Below are 20,266 nucleotides of genomic sequence, written 5' to 3'. Positions count from 1 at the left end.
GTAATACTTGGAATGCCAGGATATTATCTTGCAGCACACGGATGGACTATATATGCAGAGGAAGGGGAAAGGGAAAGGAAAAAGGGGAAAGGGGAAAAAGGGGGAAAAGGAGAAAAAAGGGGGAAAAAGGAGAAAAAAGGGGAAAAAGGAGAAAAAAGGGGAAAAAGGGGGGAAAGGGGTGTCAGATGAAGGACATAAGGAGAATGAGAAAATATTTTAAAAGCAGATACAGTTTTTATTAGCAAACTGTTATCCTCGAGACATGGGGTTTTCCCCTCTAATAATTATGATATTTGGCTACATAGAAATCAAGATATTCCTTCTTAAAGTTCATAATTTGTTTACATGCTAAATGGGAATAAACTTTACTTCATCTTCATCTAAGATTCCCAGAATGTAAATAAGTCCCATCTGACTAAACTGCTAAAGTAATCCACAAGTCCAGGATTTTAATCCTCTTTAGCTTCCTAATAGAATCATTTACATTGACTTCAAAGAACTGCAACTGCATTTCAGAAAAGTACATGAAAGCTTCAGTGAAACTCTAATTTCTTTGTAAAGTGTTCCTGAAGGCTTCAAATCCTTGTCAAAACTTTCTCCTATTGCACAAGAAAATTTGAATACAAAATTATTCCCTGTCCAAAGACTGGACTGTTCTCAGAGTAAATTCTGCTCAATAAATTCCTTGTTCTTTGCAAATCAAATAGGTATTTCTACTACCTGATTATCCTGCACTGTGTGGTTTTAAAGAGATCTATTAGAAAACATATGTATTCACATTTTCGTTAGATACTTTCAATATGAGTTTACTTTAAAACAGTTTTACTCTAAATAACATTTCGAGCACATAATTTGCAGATCAAGTTTCATCACACCTGATAAAACCTGAGGGCCAACTCAGTGGTAAACTCGAGCAAACAGCATTTTTCCTCCCATGGTTATTTTTAATGTTTCTTACCTTTACAGAATAAGCCAGAGAAATAGTGACAGCAAGTGGAAGTCCCTCAGGAACAGCAACCACGAGCACAGTAACACCAATAATGAAGAATTTAACAAAATACTGGACGTAGACAGGAGTGCACTCAGGCAACCACTGCTTCTTGTTGACCACAAACGTGTCAATGGCAAAATACAGTACCAAAATTATGACAGTGATAGCAGACATCACCAAACCTGGAAAGAGAAATGATCCATTACTATAACACAGAACACAATTAAAAACATCAGAAATCTGCATTGGAATGTGATGTGAAATTATTTTCTTATTCTAAGTGACATTTCTCACCAATATTAATAATGATGATCAAGTGTACAGGAAGAAGCATTGTTATAATATAATTACAACAGCATTACATTCCAGTGCATAAAGAAACACTGAATGCTGCAGAGCAGCTGAATCACATTGCATTCATTTTTAAGCACTGTCTTACTGCTGCCTTGAAAACTTCCCAGCCAGTCCAGTTCTCCAGGAGTTCCTCTGTCACTTCTTTAAGTTTTTTCAGTTTAGTACATTATTTTGCCTGGTAAAATATTTATCTGTCCTTTTAACCTCCACCTTTTACACATTACTAGTCTATCCATATGCAAACACTCACTTTTCTCTTTAATAAATGTATCTTAGGAGACCTGAGAAAAATAGTCTCCTGTAGTTTATGTTGTTGCATAAAATACTTTAGAAAAGCCCTGGAGATGTATCTGGGTGAACACAAGGGAACAGTAACAGAGAATTATCCACAGAACAGTTTTTAACTAAGTTTCTTGAAAATGCGATAAATACAGGTGTTTCCAAGGTTTCCCTTTTCCAAGGGACATCCATAAAGTGTGTACTTTTATGAGGAGAGATTCAAAAAAAGCAGAGACATTAACAAAAATTTCACAGAATTCACAAAAGATCCCAAGCACTTAATATGCTCTCCCAATGGCACAGACTGCTAGGATAGCACTGCTCCTCCACAATTTCGTTCCTGGATTGGAGTATACAAATAAAAACTCCAGCAGAGCCTCAGCTTTGCCTTGCTGTGATTACTGCTCTCTGGTAGGTTTCTGTGAAGCAGTTAAGCCTGCATTTCAGAATAAATTAATTTCTCCCTAATGGGATCACGCAGTAAAAAGGAGAATATTGTGAATTTCATGTCTTGACTGCACTTTAAAAAAATTGGTAAGCTGAAGGATGCTCAGGGTGACAGGAAACAGATGAGTCAGGGAGATCATTATATGCCAGAGGACACAGGAAAATCCATTAAAATATTATACAGGCAAATACTCATGATAACACACGACATCCCCATAGATTGCCCAATGACAAAGAAAAACCAAAGGAGACAATAATTAATTAATTTAATTCACATTAGTCGCCACATTATGGTTAGAAATCCCTACACAATCACTTTAACTGTGATATTCATGGGCCTGCTGAAATATCAAAGAGAGCAAGAATCAAAGGCAATGTAGAAAGGTACTTAACCTAAGAAGTTCATAATCATGGGAAACAAAGGAGAGAAGCCTGAGCAATATGAAACCAGGCACAGCATTGATTGCACAGCAGAGATGGTAACCACAGAATTTGAGTCACACACTGTGCGGGAAAAGAGAATTTGGCATCTTGGGGTTATGTGATCAACTGACCAAAATGAAGTTTAAAAGGAAGGGGAAGGAATATGTGGGGTAGAAATCAGACTGGTGAAGAAGGGTAAGGGAAATAGAGCAGGGGTAAAGTGAGGAAGCTGTTGTAGGACCTCAGCCAAGGATCTGGAGAGAGACCAAAATCTCTTCAACAGCACTAGAAAAACAAACCTAATGAACTCTGTGCCATCACAGAAGATTTCCACTTTCTACCTACATGTTGGAGAAGTGCTGCTTCTAACAGCAGGGACCAGATGGTTCTGGATAAAAGAGTCAACACTTGTGTCATGCTTGGGTAGAAGGCAGGAACATGGATATTAAGGGAGAACAGAATGATTTCAGAATCCATAAGAGGGAAATTCTGTGTGAGTGGTATTTTGAGATTATAGAGATTCTGGAACCGTGTACTTCAAAGTTCTAAGGGGAGACAAAATTAAACATGTAATTACTGTGCTTGGGAATATTAACTATGAGAAAAGCTACATTTCATTTTGATTCGAATGTTCATTACAATCCAAGTTGCCCAAAGCTTCCGGCTTCTTGACTCTCAAAACTAATTTTCAGAGGAAGAAAAGTTTGTCAATACCACATGATAACCTTAGAGCAGTTTTATGGGTGACCCATTTCTAAATATTGCAGTAAAAAAGGCCTGTCCCTCTCAAAAAAAAAAAAAAAAAAAAAAATTTGCTTTGCAGTTCTCAGGTCTCATTAACACAGTGTTTTTTGGTCAGTCTCCCAGCCATACCTGCTTTGCCTATCTGGACTGCCAGCTTGGTCAGCTTTCCCTGAAGGACAGATTTTTCTTTCTTGTGCATGTTGGATTTCTTCTTGTCCTTGTCATCTCCCTCTCCCCCTTCTGCGCTCTTCAGTGGCTGCATCTCCATGGCAGCAGCCCCGTCCTGCTGCTTGGCTGATAATGCAGAACAAAACTGTTACTCCCGAGCTGGCCCTCGTTCTTTTTAGCTCAGCGTTCGTACTTACGGGATTCAACCAGCAACATCTGCTGCAGAGGCTGCTTGTGACAATGATTACCAGAATGACCTTTCCCTCCCAGGTCAGGCAGGTGCCCTGTGGGACCCCTGGGGTACAAACACATCCATGGTACAACCGGTCAAGGACCGGGAAAACCATTGGGTCGATCTGTTATTTCTGACACTCTGTGTTATACACATATATATCACTCCATGCCTTGCAAATGACTTGGCAAGTCCCAGCGTGTCAGCACTGCAGGATTTCCTAGAATAGCAGAGCTCAGATGCTTTGGTTTGTATTCCTCTAAATTTTGGGGTGTCACAGAATGCAGTGCACCCTTACAATCATACTTCCAATGAAAGCATTTTGAAGGTGATGTGGTTCCACAGCTGATCCGTGCTCCCTTCTCCGGGCAGCACAGGCACCTCAGTGACCAGGGGACCACACTCTGCAAACCACTATTCTAGATAATACCAGAGTTATAAAGTTTCCTTGGCATTCCGTGCTCAAGTGACTTATCCATGGGGTCTGATGGTGCTGGAATCACCACTGTCCCACAAACAGCACACAGCATTTAAGAGCTGAACCATCCTTTCTTGAAAGAATGCTAATACAAGGAAACTTTATTTTAGTATCATGTTTCTTAAAAGCAATGACATTGCAGTTTATATATGTGTATGTGTCTGTTTTGTACTGAACACAACAAACTAAACAGAATGAAATGAAATAGCTTTGCTTTGACATTCATGAAGAGATTGTACAAGACCATGCTTATTTGACCTGGAAATCTAATTTGTCTATCTAACCCCAGTGATTATTCATTTAATAGCATTATATTTGGTAGTTTTATACCATTAACAACTGAATTTATCTATTTAGTTTCTGATCCATCACCTTTGCAATCTTTAGCATTATCTGAGAAGAGGAAGCTATCACTTAATTTGGTATAACTCAAAGAACTTAGATAGCTGTGTCTCCTAGAATAAAAAAGGAACCATGACTTTGCTTCAGAGAAAGCAAAATATTTGTTTCAGTCTTCCTGAGATTGTATATCAAATAAGAAACTCCTAAGATTCTTATTCTTCCTATTATTTATCCTTATGATTGCCTTTTACATTGTTCAATAACCCTTGGGCTTTAAGGTTTCCTTTTGTTATTGCTTTCCCCTGTCCCTGCAAAAGAAAATATGTCCATATGATACCATTAAACACAGAAGATGATGAGACATAAAAAAATTGGGTTGAAAAATCACTAACAATATGTAGCATACATAACTTCCACAGGAAAAATTAATTCAAATGAGCTTTGTGAGACAAAAGTAACATCTACAAATGGCATCTTAAAAATACTGATGTCCTATCCTGAATGTCTGATACATCAACCTTCTGAAAGTTACAATCTCTTTGGTAGGTTTTTTTGTTGGGTTTGGTTGTTTAGGGTTTGGTTTTTAACATTCTCTTGGAACAAAAGGGCCATTTTCACACACAAGCACAAATCACAGGGTTTCACTTGACTTTTGAACAGAATTGAACTACATGCTAAAAATAAAATCCACAACCTCCTTAATATGAAAGAAGATTACCTTTGTTCTGGCTGTTCTCCATATTCCCATCCTGCATTTTGCCTATATGATGAAAAATTTCAACAGACAACAGACAGTAAACAATCTTCACCCAAGACAGAACATGAAAATGGGAATTCAAATAAAATGGGCAGACAAAAGCCACGAACACATTACAGGGACTTAGTCAGGATCCCTTGTTTCCATATGTTCACTTAGAAGCATGGCTAACTTAGCTGGGCACATCCAAGGAACTGCAGTCAAAGTTAGTGTTTTAACATGTTAAATACTAAATATTCAGCACATATTTTTGAGGAACTTGCATTATCTAAGAGCGTGAAACTAATAAAGAGATTCCAGTGGAAAGCTGAATTGGAATAATGTTCCTGAACTGATATTTCAGAGGGCTGGCAGTTAAAAAATTGGCAGGTATAATTGTGGTACACCAGCATAGAGTGTGACTTTCTTAATGTATTCTAGAATCAAATTCATTATTTTAGCAAACTGAGACAACAGAGAAATAGTAGTGTTAATATATATAAAAATAAATAAAATTGTAAATCAGATATGATTTTAAAATTATATCTTCCTGAATTGGTTGTACTGTTCAGCAAATTACTTCTGTAAATGGAAGTACCAGGGGTTCATCCTGTATTCAGATTTATCCTAAAGAAAGATCTACCAAGTGCATCTGTAATTTCCAATTTAACATTTTAACTACATACAGTTTTACTACACTAAAGTCCTTAGTCATTTGTTTCAGAATAAAAACTAAAACTTTTCAAATATATTCCAAATTTCTTGGTGGGATCCCTTATGAAATTCCACAGTAATACATGAATTTATGGAACAGACTATTAAAGTTTTACAAATATTAAAATCAGCATGGATGACGGTCTATTTTTGTGGTTATGTATAACGCACAATAAAAAATAATGCAAAGGAAAATTAGGTTAAAACACCTTTACAGGATTGTTGTCACATTCTAGTAAGAAATGTATCATTAGAACTTATTAAAAAATGTGACATCAGGTAGATCTTGCCCTTCTGACTTCCACATATATGAATTTTTTCACTCTCCACTGGGAATAAATAGAAGCAAAATTGAATTTCTTGCACGTTTGTCTTTTCATTAAATGGGAGAGCACTAAAAACAGCCTTCTCACAAAGAGATCCAAAGTGGCCAAATCAGTCATAAATTTGCCACAAACAGGCCCCAGTGTCACATGGAGAAACTTCAAAGCCCAGAACTGCAGCCGAGGGAAGGACATCTCGCGACCTTTCATCATCTCGCTGCTCAGCTGAATCACTGAGGAAAGCATTTACCACCCACTGCCTGTCCATATTTCTGATTCTATCCCCACCTTGGCTAAAACACGACTTTTAAAACATCAGTATCTGTCTTCCAAAGCCTTATGCTTTGGCTCAAGACACGACTCTGTGAACTAAACCAAGTTCCTTTGCACAGCGGAATTCCCGATAAAATCTTTCCGTACAGTGCACAGTTGGATTTGGTACCTGCCTAGTGGCTATTTTACTTAGAAGGGGTTTTAATAAAGTTACTGGAAGACATAAAACGTCTCTGGAGACTCTGATTTCTGGTTAGAGCATAAAGCCTTCCTTAGGAACTGGAAAATATTAATTTAGAGCAGACAGTCTGCTCCATGTCCTGCTCTGGAGCTCCTGGCGCAGAGTCCAATTCAAAACCTTGAAGTATAATTGAAGAATCTTCAACTTTAAAAAAAACCCAAATAAACCACCACCAAAACCCAAACATGACTTTCATAACTGGTAAAGCCGGAACAGAGGTTATTTTTCTATGTAAATCAAAGTATGTAACTTTGATATTTGCTATTTAAAAGGGTTGTCATAATTATCAATTGATGTAAAAACACCAGTACACAAAATAAAGAATCACTAACAACAATGTAAACTTAGGTATTTAAAAAATATATTCTTAATATTCTTACCCTACTGCATTTAGGTTATTGAGGGATGGAGGGGAAAGTCATCACAGAGAATTATAGTTCCGTTATTTGGACAGAATAACAAAGAATAGGCCATTTGGGTGGCTATGATAAAGAAAAGAATGCTGTAAAGGATTTATTTCCTTCTGTTCCAAAGAATTTTAAGGCTACACTTTGCTATAAATTATGAACAAAGGGAGAAACTAAGACAGAAATAGAGGTGATAGAATCACTACTGCTGAGAGATCCTTTCTCCTTTCAGGTAGTGCCAGGACCAGAAATGCTCCCCCATTTTGGAGGTGGTTTAGAAACATTTAAAATATTTAGTATTTATTAATATTTTATTAATATTATGTGGAAAACATCTCAAAAATAGAATATATTTTTACATAATTCTGCAAATCTTTCCTCCTTTTCCTTTCGAATAATAAGTAAAATGAACAGTGTTTGGGCTGGAGAAATCTGAGTTTATTTTTATCGCTTTTCTAAGCAAGGATGAAAAATCAGAATATTTGGAATGGAATTTAGAGCCTCCTAATATAACTTGTATTCTGCAGTTGTTTTGAAGGTTTTGAGTTTGAATATAAAATGTTATGCACGTTGTCTTTGCCTTACTACAATTTCTGGCTTTTGGAAAGAACTCACAGCATCATTACTGCCTAAGTTTTTACTTCCAAAGAAAAGACTCCCCTTTACCTCCCTCAGCTCTTTATGAAGAGCCAGTGGGACAAAATAACAAAGACCTATTGCTGGCATCAGAAATTGTTTGTAACTTGGAAGAAGTGCTCGGAATAAACCAAAGAAAAGAATGGAGTTGTGTTCTCGTGCTGTGATGGAACAAAAAGTATAAAATACTACCGTGATTTTCCAAAATGTCTCATCTTGCAAGAAAATGAGTTAGAGCCCTCGTTGTGCCAAGCCAGTTATACTCTGCAGCAAGGAAAAACAGGCACATGCTGCAAATATAGATCTGGGGGCAAAGGGACATCAAACGAGTCTGACGTGGATCATCAGGAATTTTTCCACGCAGGGAGATGGCAGAGTCAAAGTATTGGTAAAACATGGGTTCATTACAAAAGAATAAGTCTAATTCCACTCTTTCAAGTAGAAAATGTTAGCTGTTTCTTCTCTGCACTCACTAAATAACTTCACTTAAAATTTCAGGAAATATTCTAAAATACATGAAAACTGCAAATTGCTTTGCAGGAACTGAACAGTAGTTCAGTACATACACAGGGATTTACAGGAGACACAAAATATTTCAGCTGAGACATTTCTCTGTGTATGGCATGGTATTTCTGTACCGTTTCTATGTTTTCTGAATACATATTTAGGGTAGAAAATTCCTTGAAATACAAATACCAAAAAAACCCAAACAACCCACCAAGGAAATCCTGATTTAGGAAGGTGGCTGTGCTCGACTGGAAGGAAAACAAATTTGGGGCAATTTGCTCTACTGGAAGGAAATCAAATTTGGGATAAACAAGCTGTAAACAGTCATTGCTGCTTCCCAGATTTTCATTTTTTAAAATTACATTTACTAAATATAATATTCTAAAATTAGGTGACTTTTCCTGAATTACTACCTTTCTGCAAAATTTTCTGCTCTGCTTATAACCTAAACTTGTAACCCTTTAAAAACTGAGCATATTGTTCATAGTTTTAATAAAGAGACCAACAACAATTTTGATATATTTTGACCTCAACTCCTAGAACAAAACAGAATTTATAACAGTTCCTTCAATACATGGACTGTGTCACAAACTATATGAATTTATCACTATAGGTTTACTGATTGAAAACAAAACACCTTTTTTTGTGTCAATTGTCTATTGACAACTAAGAATAAAAATATTTTATCTGCAATGGTAATGGGTTGATTTTCAAGTAACAAACATTTCCTGAGCTTGATACTTATTCATGTATATAATTTTGCTTTTTTTATTTGATGGTATTTTCTACACAAAGGCATTAGACTTTAGGTAAAATGGTGCAGTAGCTGATATGGGTCTGGATTTTTTGGATTTGTGGGTGAGTTTCATCACACCTCAACCATGTTGATTAAAGATGTGCAGAATGAATTGAACTGCCTCATCTCACAAGCCAGAACAAATCAGCTGCACAAAAAAAATTGCCTTCTACCCTTTGGGCACTGAAAAGCAGTGAGGATGCATCTCTCGACTCCAAGATAAACAGGGACAGTAACCATTGTTTCTGTTGGGAGAGAGGATAGGAAATCACATACTTCAGACACTGATTTAATATCCCTTGGAACTCAATTTCCTTATTAGGTTCAAGGCATTAAGGCCAAACACAACAGGTATTTACCAGGCAACTCCAGCTTGCTGAAAGCTGGGTTTGAACAGGGTTCATCCTGTACCTCCTGAGCACTGGTTCTCCTCCAGCAAAGCACTTCAGAGGGGCTTCACTCAGTGCTCTACAGGACTGAGCAGAACCACAGCAGGATCCAATGGAAATGAGGGAGGGAAGACTCTGTATGTGTATGTTTGTTTTACATTCATAAGTAAAATTATCCTAAAACCATCATAGAATAACAGAATGGTTTGGGTCCGAAGGGACCTTAAAGATCACCTTGTCCCACCCCCTGCCATGGGCAGGGACACCTTCCATGAGCTCAGGTTGCTCCAAGCCCTGTCCAAACTGGCCTTGGACACTTCCAGGGATGGGGCAGCCACAGTTTCTCTGGGCAACCTGTGCCAGGGCCTCACTGCCCTCACATTAATGAAGAATGAAGCACTCATCATTAATTTCCAGGTTCTTGGACCCTGAGGAATCTGGAACCAGGATGATGGAGATTTCTGTCATGCAATGAGATGTAGGAACTGTAAATCCTAATTTTCCAGATTGTGCAGGAGTAGAGTTTTAAATCTGGTTATATGTTTCCTTTAAATTATAACAAAAATATTTAAAAATAGGTTCAAATGTTTCCTGTGTAATTGCTTTAAATAAGACACTGCACTAGTACATCTTAGTCCTTGTTTAGCAGTTGGTATTTCTGTCAGAAACTATCATTTATGTGCATTATGCAATGACTGCTGACCTGCATGGAAAAAAAATTCTATCACAAACATCATAAAAAGTAGAGTTACTTTTGTCAGTATTTTTGGCTCTGCACAAGAGGGAAAGGTTTCTATGGCAAATAAAGACTCATGTATCTGATTAGCAGAAAAATACAGTTGATGCCTAGACTAATATTGACCCATTAAATTCAATTTAATAGTGGAATTAGACTATTAGGAGATACTGAAATATCTGCATGCGAAGTAGGGTGAAGAACCTGTACTAAGAGACAGCCAAAATGGACTACAGTAATATTTGAGTTTGGTTTAAGTAAATACAGGCAGGCTTAGTAGGATATCACTGAGGGCATACCCAAACATCCACAAAACTTCTCAGTTGCTCGTGGAACAGATGCTCAAAGCAGCAAAAGTTGTTCCTAACACAGTGTTAGTTGGAATTTAGCCAGATTCCTGATCCCAGCACTGTTCCTCAGAGCTACTTGGAGACTATATGATTACTTGTGAGAGTGCCACACCAGAGGAAAAGCGGATATAATGCGTTTATCACAGTGCTCCTCTTCAGATCTATGCTGAGAAACGACTAAAGGGCTTCACAGTGAAAATTCACGTGAATCTACTCAAAAGTTTTGAAGCCAGCCTTGCATAACTGCACCTTTTATTGCAGTTTTAATTAATGGCAAATAGACCACAACTCCTACTTCTTTCTCTGCCACACTTGATTCGGTGGGAATCAAGTTGGGGCATCTCTGGGGCATCTCTGATAAGCTACTATAGAATTTAGGGAGCAGGATCTCTCAGAGGGGAATCAGAGGCACACACAACATCTGTTCAGGCTGTGAGGGAAGGGGGAATGTGACACAGTCAGGAGAGAAATCTCTCAAATCAGACAGGCCGGGGGTAGTGACGTACCATTGACTAAGCTGGCATTTGCATTATCAGTGGCATTTGCACCTGCTGCACCATCTGTGGCTGAAGGAGGGTGGGAGGAGGGATGGGAAGAATCTACTGAGCAATAATGAATAAAAAGAAACAAAAAACAACACAACAATAAATAATAAATAATAACAACAACATGAACGAACGTTCACGCGGAACAAAAAAAAAGGGTTTTTTCTCCAAAATCAAACAGTTTTAAATTAAATTAACATAAATTTCAAAAGCAAAATAGCGTTGTAAAGGTGTTACAAAGTAAGGTAAAAACTCAAACATGAAATAATAACAATAACAATAATAATAAATAAATAAGAAACACTTAACAAAGTAAAAGTTGACGATAACTGACTACACAGTAGTGTAGTTGTGTAGTTGCTTTAGTCCTTTTATGTGTTATTTTTTTGTATTTTAGCACAACGTTATGCAAACACTAAAATGGTTGAAATGTTTCCTTTTGAGTTAATTAATTTACACAATACATGGGTATCTTTAAAATAGCCATTTAAAATATTCATTGTATCCATATATGTACATACTACTACACAGTACTAAACATTACGTATTTTGTGTTTTATATAATGTTGCACATTATGATGTATCATGACATACATTCCAGTCTAACATGTGCTCAGTCTATGACCTGCCATCACCTGGTTAATATGCACATTGATCTGAGTAGAAACGTTAAATTTTCTTGTCCTTTATATGGAAATGGCAAATATAGCCCTGGGGAGAATAATGAGTTATTTTAAATGTAAAGAATGGATGTGACATGTTTCCTGGTTTGTGGTGAAACGAAAAAAGTATTAGAAAACAAACACTTTTTGTTTTCTGTAATTATCCACATATTAGAGGAATTGGTCAAGAAATATTTCCTAACAGGAAAGTGAAAAACTAGAGGAATATTTCATCATTTTATTATGTTTTTTATACCGGAGTTGGGAAAATTAGTCTCTACAAATAACAGGTAAAACTAATTTTGTTTTGTTTCTGTTGGTAAATTGCTCACAACAGAACACAAGTCCTACAATGAATCCTGACTGAGACTCTCAAACTTCTTCAGCACTTGCCCCACAGGGACTGTTTGACCCCGTACTGGGTTGTTATTCCAGAAAAATGGTCTGATTTTATTTACAAACGACAAATTGGGAGGAGAAAATAAACAGCAGAGAGGATTTAAAAAAACACCCTGGGTAAGTGCATTCATGAAAATTTCAATTGCAAATTTCATTACTGTGATGCCAATGACTTCAAGTGGTTTTGTTGCTCGGGCTTGTTTTTCATTCCATTCGGATGCCCACACTAACCAGCACAACATGAACTGCTCCCAGCAAATCATGGACTCCAACATTTAATACTTTGTAATTTACTTCTGGAGAATAGCTGATTATTCAAACTCAGCATTAAGATTTGCAACACCAACGATGCATGCACACTAAAATGATTTGCCACCGACAATCCTGTTGATTCGAAATCACTCTTTAATTTTAAACTTGACTGATTCGAAGACAATTATTTCAATCAGCGGCTCACCCCTGATTTGCACCAAAGCTCACTGGCTAAAAGCCTCAGCCTTCTGTTTGATATGGTACAATTCTTACTCTACCTGGCAGCTGCTGTCCATCCTCCTGTTTCCCACCTGAATGATGATTTTTACACAATGTTAATGAACAATAAAAGCACACACCCCACACAGAGTAAAACAAGCACTTATGACTGGCAGGATTTCAGAGAATTGTAGGTTTATGTTATTTGAGTTTGGGTCTCCATACACAACCAGCTCTGCCCGAGCACAAAGCTGCCAGCAGCACCAGAAAACATGAAGGAATTTTCTGATTATATTTTCTATATTAGATTCAGTGGCTGCATCCAAAGTTCCAACATGTCTCTGTAAAAATCTCTGTCCCTGGGTTGTGAGTTATGACTATACTCTGTTACTCTGCCACCCCTGATTTCTTTTTCCCTGTTTCTTCAGGCTATCCACAATGAAACCTGAGGGAACCACCAGTGTCCTGAGCAAAGTAACATCCAGAGTCCAGCCCAGTTAAACCAAGGAGCTCAGTTACCATCATCAGAGAGGGACTGAAGCTGCTACTTCTCACCTACAGCATCCCCAGACATCACCAGACCAGATGCTGCCAGACCTCAAAAGGTATGGAAGCCTTTCTCCTACAGCAAGAACAAACTCTAAGATACTGTTCAAAACTAGCCTGACTTAAAAGACTTGTACTTTCAGTCTCTCTCCCTTTAATTTTCCTAGAACTCCCCGTGTCTTGCAGGAATTGGGCATTTCTGTGCAGAAATGGAATGGTAAACGTTTCACAGGGTCTTTCATTAAGTAAAAAAGTGATTTCCTCAGAGCAACAGGGAGCCAATGGCAGCCCCTTGTTGAATATATTCAGAAATGGAAGCTATAGGACATGAAAACCATATGAATTTGGCTTTCCTATCTATATTCCTATCTACTTTCCTATCTATATATCCTATTCTACTATACCAAGTAGAATGTTCAGAAAAGCTATGACTGTTTATTTTTATTAATAGGGAGACCTACTAGAAAGAGCAGAAATATCTAAAAACCCCATATTCATTGGCCCTTAATTCTGTCTGAAAGGTAAATATTCTCAGGACGGACTTGGAATGAAATTCTGAAAGCAGAACAATTTACACGACTGTGAACAAAAACTGGAAAGGACAGACATTAAACCATGTTTCTGTTCAGTGTGCAACCCATAAATTAGCAGTAGATTATGACATCACATTATAATAAGGTGAAAAGTCTAAAGAGGCTCCTTGATTTCATTAACTGATGAAAGTTAAACTGTCTGCTAACATTTACTGCTACATTCTGGTCTTTTACTATTCTTAGCTTGACCTTTACACCTTAAGAAATTAAAATGCCTCTAAAGTCAGTCACTGACATTAAACAGCTGGGCTAGCAAAAAACCACATCTTATCTTTATTTTATTTTTGAAACTCTAAGCAGCTATTTCCATGGCCAAGAGGGTTTTTTTTTTTTCCTGAAAAAAAAAAAAGTTACATAGATATAAATGCACAAGAGCCAAACCCTGGCAAACTGCAGGTGAGCATGGATTCATGTAGAGAAGCCACGGCAAAGGGAGCATGCCCATGGATCCCCTTGGATTTAATTATGTACTGGGAGTTTGCAATTTCACACTGGAAAAACATCTTGTTATCCAATGTATTTATTGGTTAACAGCTTCTGCCGTTTTTCTGTGTGACATGTGATGGTAAAAACGTGTCCAAAAAAAAAAAAAAAAAAGGAAGTTTTAAAAATCATATGTATTTGTCAAGAATGGAGGAGAGCTCTGGCTGCACAAAGGCCAAGAGATTTCTTAGGAGCATCCTTATGTGTCGTGGAATTTACCTTTCTTGTCTTTCTTTTCCTCCTCTTCCCCTCCAGCACCCAGCAGAGTGAAGATGATGCCAGTTTGAGAATTCACCCCCACAGCAGTTACCAGCATTCTTCCAGAACCTTCCATGACATGGGTACCTGAAAACATACATTATAAGTTACATACAACTTCAAGAAAATAAAATTAGGCAAGACATCTATGATAGTACCAAGAGCTATTTGTTACACTTTAAAAATCTATACTGAGGGAATTATAACTACATAACTAAAACAATCTCTGTTGTACATTACTCTCAAGCAAGAATTAGTGTGCTTTAGGCCTCACATCCATGAACCAAACACATCAGATTCCCTTTTTAAAAGAAATGTCAGTAATCAAGTTTACCTCTTGGAACATAATAGTTTAGCTTCACACAGCTAATTCTTGTAACTTTGGAAATCTTTTTCCAGAGTTCTGCAAACATCCCTCAGGGACTCCAGTCAAGATTACAGTGCCTGGACAATTGCATGAACAAAACAAAAATATGTGCAATTTCTCTCATCTTTCTCAGTTATGGTTGACTTTTAGGCATAGGAAAAAATAGTTTTGAAGACAATTTTACGGCTTTACGCTTGAGAAATCAACACAGCAAAAAATATTTAAGGAGATATTGATTTAAATCAGGAGATTCCCAAATAGCAAGAAGAATATTGAAAACAAATTCAGTGTGAGAGATTTCTATTGGTCTAAATCAAATTGAAAGGGACATTGAGTTTTTCTGTTTAACTATGTAATGTTAAGTAAATTCCTTATGAGTAATATATTTTACTTTATTTTATATAAATTATTTATAGCTTTTATTAGTATATTGACTCAAACGTTAGATGCATCTCAGATAATGGAAACCCTCTTAAAAACCTTTAGCTATGGGTTGTGGAAACACACCGAAACAGAAATTTCTGATCAAAAAAATTTTGATTTACACTTTGGAAAAATTTTATAACAGAGATTCGCAAAAGGTCAGTCAATGCAATTGCACACTGGTTATTTCTGAAAAAAAAAAAATTGTGAAATGGAACAACCTGTTGTTATCACATGTATTTAAGGCCAGTTACTAAAAGCTCGGTAAAAAAACCCTGTCACCGTGTCACAGGTACAAATACACCAAGGATGGCATCAAAAAGTGACAGAAAGGTCATTATTGAAGTAATATTCGAATATTTGAAGTGACGTGTCCTTAGCAGGCAGTGAATTTTAAAAGACATAAAGCTGATCTGTAGTGCTCCTATGCAACGGGTGAAAAGAATATATATAATGACAAGAAACTTCTGATAGATGAAGCTATTAATTGAAATAGACTTTATATTTTATTCTTTATTAGTAGAAAATTATGTTATATCTGTTCAGTGTAAGGCACTGTGAGAGCACAGAGAAAAAGCAATAATTTTCAGAGCAAACTAGGAGTGAATGTTTACTGGGCTTGGGTATTTTTTTAAATACTCTTTCCTGTATGTGAAGAAATAGTTTGGAAACTAAAAAAATAAGAGTGTAACACACAAACCATAAGACTTGAGAAAAAAATCAAGTACTGCTTGTTGGGTTTTAACTTATTGCTCCTTAGATCCTCACCTCACTCAAAAGAATACAATTAATTTCTCATTTAGAATCCCTTCAGGCATTCAGATCTACTAAAGCCATAGAAAAACCTTTTTTCTCTCCCTTTTTTTAAAAAAAATATTGAAATCATTCTCATCTATACAAATTTATTGATTTATCTCAAAAGCTGAAAAAGGGAAGGATATATGGATGTGTCCTTAAACAGATCAATGTTTTACATATGTATACACACACACTTGCAACACATTTTTTTTTAAAATTCCATTTTTTTAGTAGTGGTCAATAAGTTGCTGTGCTAGAACATAGTAAGCAATGCAACTATCTATTTATAATCAAAATATCTTTCTCTAAATAATCAAAATCTCCCATGTTCTTAAAAGGAAAACAGAAACACAGATTAGAGAGAACATCTGTCAACACTGAGCCTAATTTGAGAGCACAAATATCTCATCAGAACACTAAGAAAATTTCAGCAGTAATAAGCCAAATAAAAACAAAAATGCACTAATGGCCAGATGTATTTAAACAAAACAACAACAACAACAAAAAAAGCATCAGATCTTTTCAGTGCATTGAGAACTGTTCCCATAACTTTCTGAGATAAAATTTGATTCCTTAAGAAGTCTTTTGTTTTCAGCAAAACATCACAAACATACAAATTAGCACAGCCACACAAAATAAAGGTAAACCAAGCTCAATTCAAGCCTAAAGGAACAGAAAAGATCTTTAAAATCCAGCCCAGCCTTGGTTGTACCGGTTCGGTCAAAACAGAAAATCTCTGAAACTTCACTCAGAAATTCAGAGGAACCTCCCTTAGGATGTGTCACTATTTAAAACACATTTTAATTAAGAGCTTGCTGGTTGTATTGCTCTGTTTTGTTCTAAGGAATATTCTTCTGTATTGGACTGAAAAGGTGGGCAGAAATATCCTCCAAAAACGTCACACACCCCCCTGATGGACATCCTCTGACATAATTCAGTTGCTGGGTTTACCTTGTGTTACCCCTAAAAAAACCCAAGTCTTTACCTTTTTTAATATAATAGTGTCTTTTCTGTCTTTTATATCCCATTTAAGAACCATATTCTTTGTTATCTCAGCACATAACATACGCTATAAAACCAGTTTTATCAGGAAAACACGCACCCACATTTCAAATGTGCATTACCTATGCACACCTGGAAAAGGCAAAAATGCCTTAACAGAAATACCTTTCTGAACCTTTTCTTAATGTTCAGGTTTGCAAAAGTGTCGAGGTGCACAGAAAAGCTTGGTTTAGAGCAGGTATTAATTTATCACCAGATTATGTTCCATGAGTACCACGGAAAAATTCTTCACCACCTGAGCTGAAGCAAAGAGCTGAACCTCCTTCCACCTGCCTGGCAATGTCACCATTTAAATGGCATTATAATGACATTAATTTGGATGCACAATTAGGCTCGGTGACTTCAATCAGCTATTGTTATACAAATGGAACTCTGGAATGGCTGCATGTTTTTCACTTATCTGTACAATAACCTTGTATTTACACTTCTTGTTGAACTATTCTACTGACTTCTTTCCCTCTCAAGACTCCATGGTAGTAAAATACATTCTTTAACATGCAGAGTACTTAATAGGTGAACATTCCAAGATGGAAAAAGATGACTAGTTTAGCCAGGGAGGAGAGAAACAGATTAGATGGATCAGGAACCTATTGCAGCACATGTTTTTCAGACAAAAATTCAACTAAACATAAGACTCAGAAATTCCCAAATCTAATAATAGTACTGGTGTAATAGATTGGAAAGAGGGCTGAAAAAAAACAAGAAAAGCAAAGCAGAACATGCCAGTTTGTGAGTTTGATACTGTTTTCTTACTTCCAGCAAACTTTTGGGGAACAAAAATTCTCTATGGGCATCTAAACAACTGGTTCAGTCACTGCAATTAGTAAGTGGCAACTGAAGTCAATAATAAAGTGAACCAACCATCACAATATCCTCTATGAAAAAAAGGAGTTTTCCAGAAAAAATAAAAATTCCCATCTACAAATAATTTAATATATCCAAATAATTCAGAACTTTTTAAGTGAGGTGCTTGGTTCTGAAATTCTGCTCAAAATATTTTCTGGGTTTTCTGGTAGGGAATTAAGATTGAATCAGAACTATTTTGTTCCAGGCAATATCTGGCCCAATTCCTTAATTAAGCTTCCTTTTTATTTCCAAGACCTAACAAAGCACCACAACCAAGAGATATCTTTGGTTTATTTGTTCTTGATTAAGCTCTGTTTCCTTTCTTTCAAATCCTTGTTGCACATTGATGGAACCAGACAGTGCTAAAAGTTCAGTCAGGGTGAAGTTATGTTCTGTCAGCCTCAGTTGAGTAGAACTACACTAGGTGAGCTCCTTTATCCACCTCCTTCATACCTTCATCAAATTAATCGAAATAACTGGGAGAAAAAGGTGCAAGAAGTAAGCCTCCTAAGGTATTTTTAGTGTTAATAGAATAAGTGGTACCCCAGAATACTGCAGTGTGTGCAATACTGAGACTCCCACTGAAAACTTCTTTATTTAGGACTGGTGGATTTCTGCCAGCTTTGAACTGTACCAGATTTAAAGGCCACATCAGGCTCAAGATGAGCAGCAGTTTGGTTCCCAAGCTGCCTTCACCTCTTGGTTGATACATGTCCACACTCACCGTGGAGAAGGAACGTTACCATAGTCTCGTTTAAGCTAAAGATGTTGTGCAGTGGCTTGTGCTGCACCCTGCATGCAAATTCCTGCTGATGAACTAAAAGAAGGGAAATATTCCAGCCAGAAGTGCAGTGGAACTATAGAAGAGAAGCTGCTTCTTTTGGTTCCAGGTACATCAGGGCCTTTATTACCACTGCTGCCCTTCTGGGTGGTGCCCCGTGTGCCACGTCCAGATGGAAATGAACCATCTGTTTTAGGCAGCACTTGTACTCTTAGAATTGCTTCCCAAGTACAGCAAACAACTATCTGAATGATTAAACAGGACATAAGCACAGAAACTCATTTAGTTTAATTATGTCATTGAAGCTGATTGAATATTAAAAACACTCTTTCAGGTGCCAATGGTGAAAATAATACTTCCCAATTCTGGGTGTTTGTCTTCCACTAAATTTAGACTCACAAAACAAATTGTGGCTGTAATTCAAATGTTTCCTGTCAAACCTCAACTGTTTTCATTTCCAGCACACGATTATAGGGAGAAAAATGGCAAGTAACATCCAGACAATATTTGTCTTAATTCCAAAAGTCTGCCCTCAGATAACTTATTGATGTCTTCAGGTGCAAAGATAAGAGGAAAATATAGGGTGTCTTTGATGCTTTTGCAGGGGGTTGGTTTGGGGATTCTTCTTTAAACAAGTTTTATAAAAATACAGGTCTAGTTCAGCATTAAATAGGAAATCAATATTTAAACCAGGTCAAACCCACCCTAAAATCATGGTAGTTTCCAAGGTTTTGGATGAGTAACAATATCCAGTGCATCAGCACTGAGATTAAATCCTGCACTGTGTCTATGGAAGAAGGTAATTTCTTCCATGACAGAATCTCAAATCATCAATTCTGTTCCTAAGCAAATAGAGTCCAGGGATTTTCTAACATGGTGGGAGTCAAAATTTATTAGGGTAAGTATGGAACAAAAGTGTTTGCAGTGTTAAGTAAAATATCACATTAATTCTACACCTCCCCCATAATGATATAAGAAAAATAAAGGGTAAAAAATTTAACTCTGCATTAAACACATAATAACAAATTTCTCTCCTTATAGTAAAGAAACTAGAGTATTTGAAAAGGACTTTTTCAGTTTATAACACATTGATGATTGTTACATGTCTGCAGGCTGTTATATTGTGATCACATCCCAGCTGGAGTTCACTGAAAAATGACCTATTAGTACTAAAAAATTATATTGTTTAACTGATTTACTGTATAGAATTATATTTCAAAATACAAACATTACAAATAACTAGAATTTATCACAGGAGTGAAGCTCAAAATGGTTTAGTATATCCAGTTGCTTCTAAATGCATTGTATCTTTTTCTGTTTTACCTACTATACACAAGAAGTGTTTAAAGGCTTTGAAATTCAATGGTTAAATTAAAACTAACATACAAAGAATTAAAACACTTTTTATTTCCCTACTTGATACTTTCCTTTTCCCCTGAAAAAGTTTCGTTGCTCTCTGTCTTTAC

General features: G+C 36.6%; 1 protein-coding gene across 19 annotated transcripts in view; it reads right to left on the bottom strand.

Annotated features, from left to right (window-relative positions):
• The window catches only part of ATP2B2 (ATPase plasma membrane Ca2+ transporting 2), a 411,395-nt gene that overhangs the window by 75,799 nt on the left and 315,330 nt on the right, over nucleotides 1-20,266 (bottom strand). For 12 of the 19 annotated variants that reach the window (XM_027664917.1, XM_027664918.1, XM_027664919.1 and 9 more), the window contains 5 exons: nucleotides 14,485-14,610; nucleotides 11,073-11,165; nucleotides 5,177-5,218; nucleotides 3,368-3,532; nucleotides 959-1,173 (listed from right to left, as the gene is read on the bottom strand). In XM_027664917.1, the coding sequence (XP_027520718.1) occupies nucleotides 959-1,173; nucleotides 3,368-3,532; nucleotides 5,177-5,218; nucleotides 11,073-11,165; nucleotides 14,485-14,610 (641 nt within the window). Of the gene's footprint in view, nucleotides 1-958; nucleotides 1,174-3,367; nucleotides 3,533-5,176; nucleotides 5,219-11,072; nucleotides 11,166-12,702; nucleotides 12,736-14,484; nucleotides 14,611-20,266 lie in introns of all 19 variants that reach the window. The other 7 variants (XM_027664926.1, XM_027664932.1, XM_027664928.1 and 4 more) reach the window with 3 other exon arrangements.

This window comes from Corapipo altera, unplaced genomic scaffold, assembly GCF_003945725.1.
Source record: "Corapipo altera isolate COAL_440 unplaced genomic scaffold, ASM394572v1 124, whole genome shotgun sequence".
Taxonomy (NCBI): Eukaryota; Metazoa; Chordata; class Aves; order Passeriformes; family Pipridae; genus Corapipo; species Corapipo altera.
The sequence above is the reverse complement of the archived record's forward strand: the minus strand, read 5'-3'. Positions and strand labels throughout refer to the sequence as shown.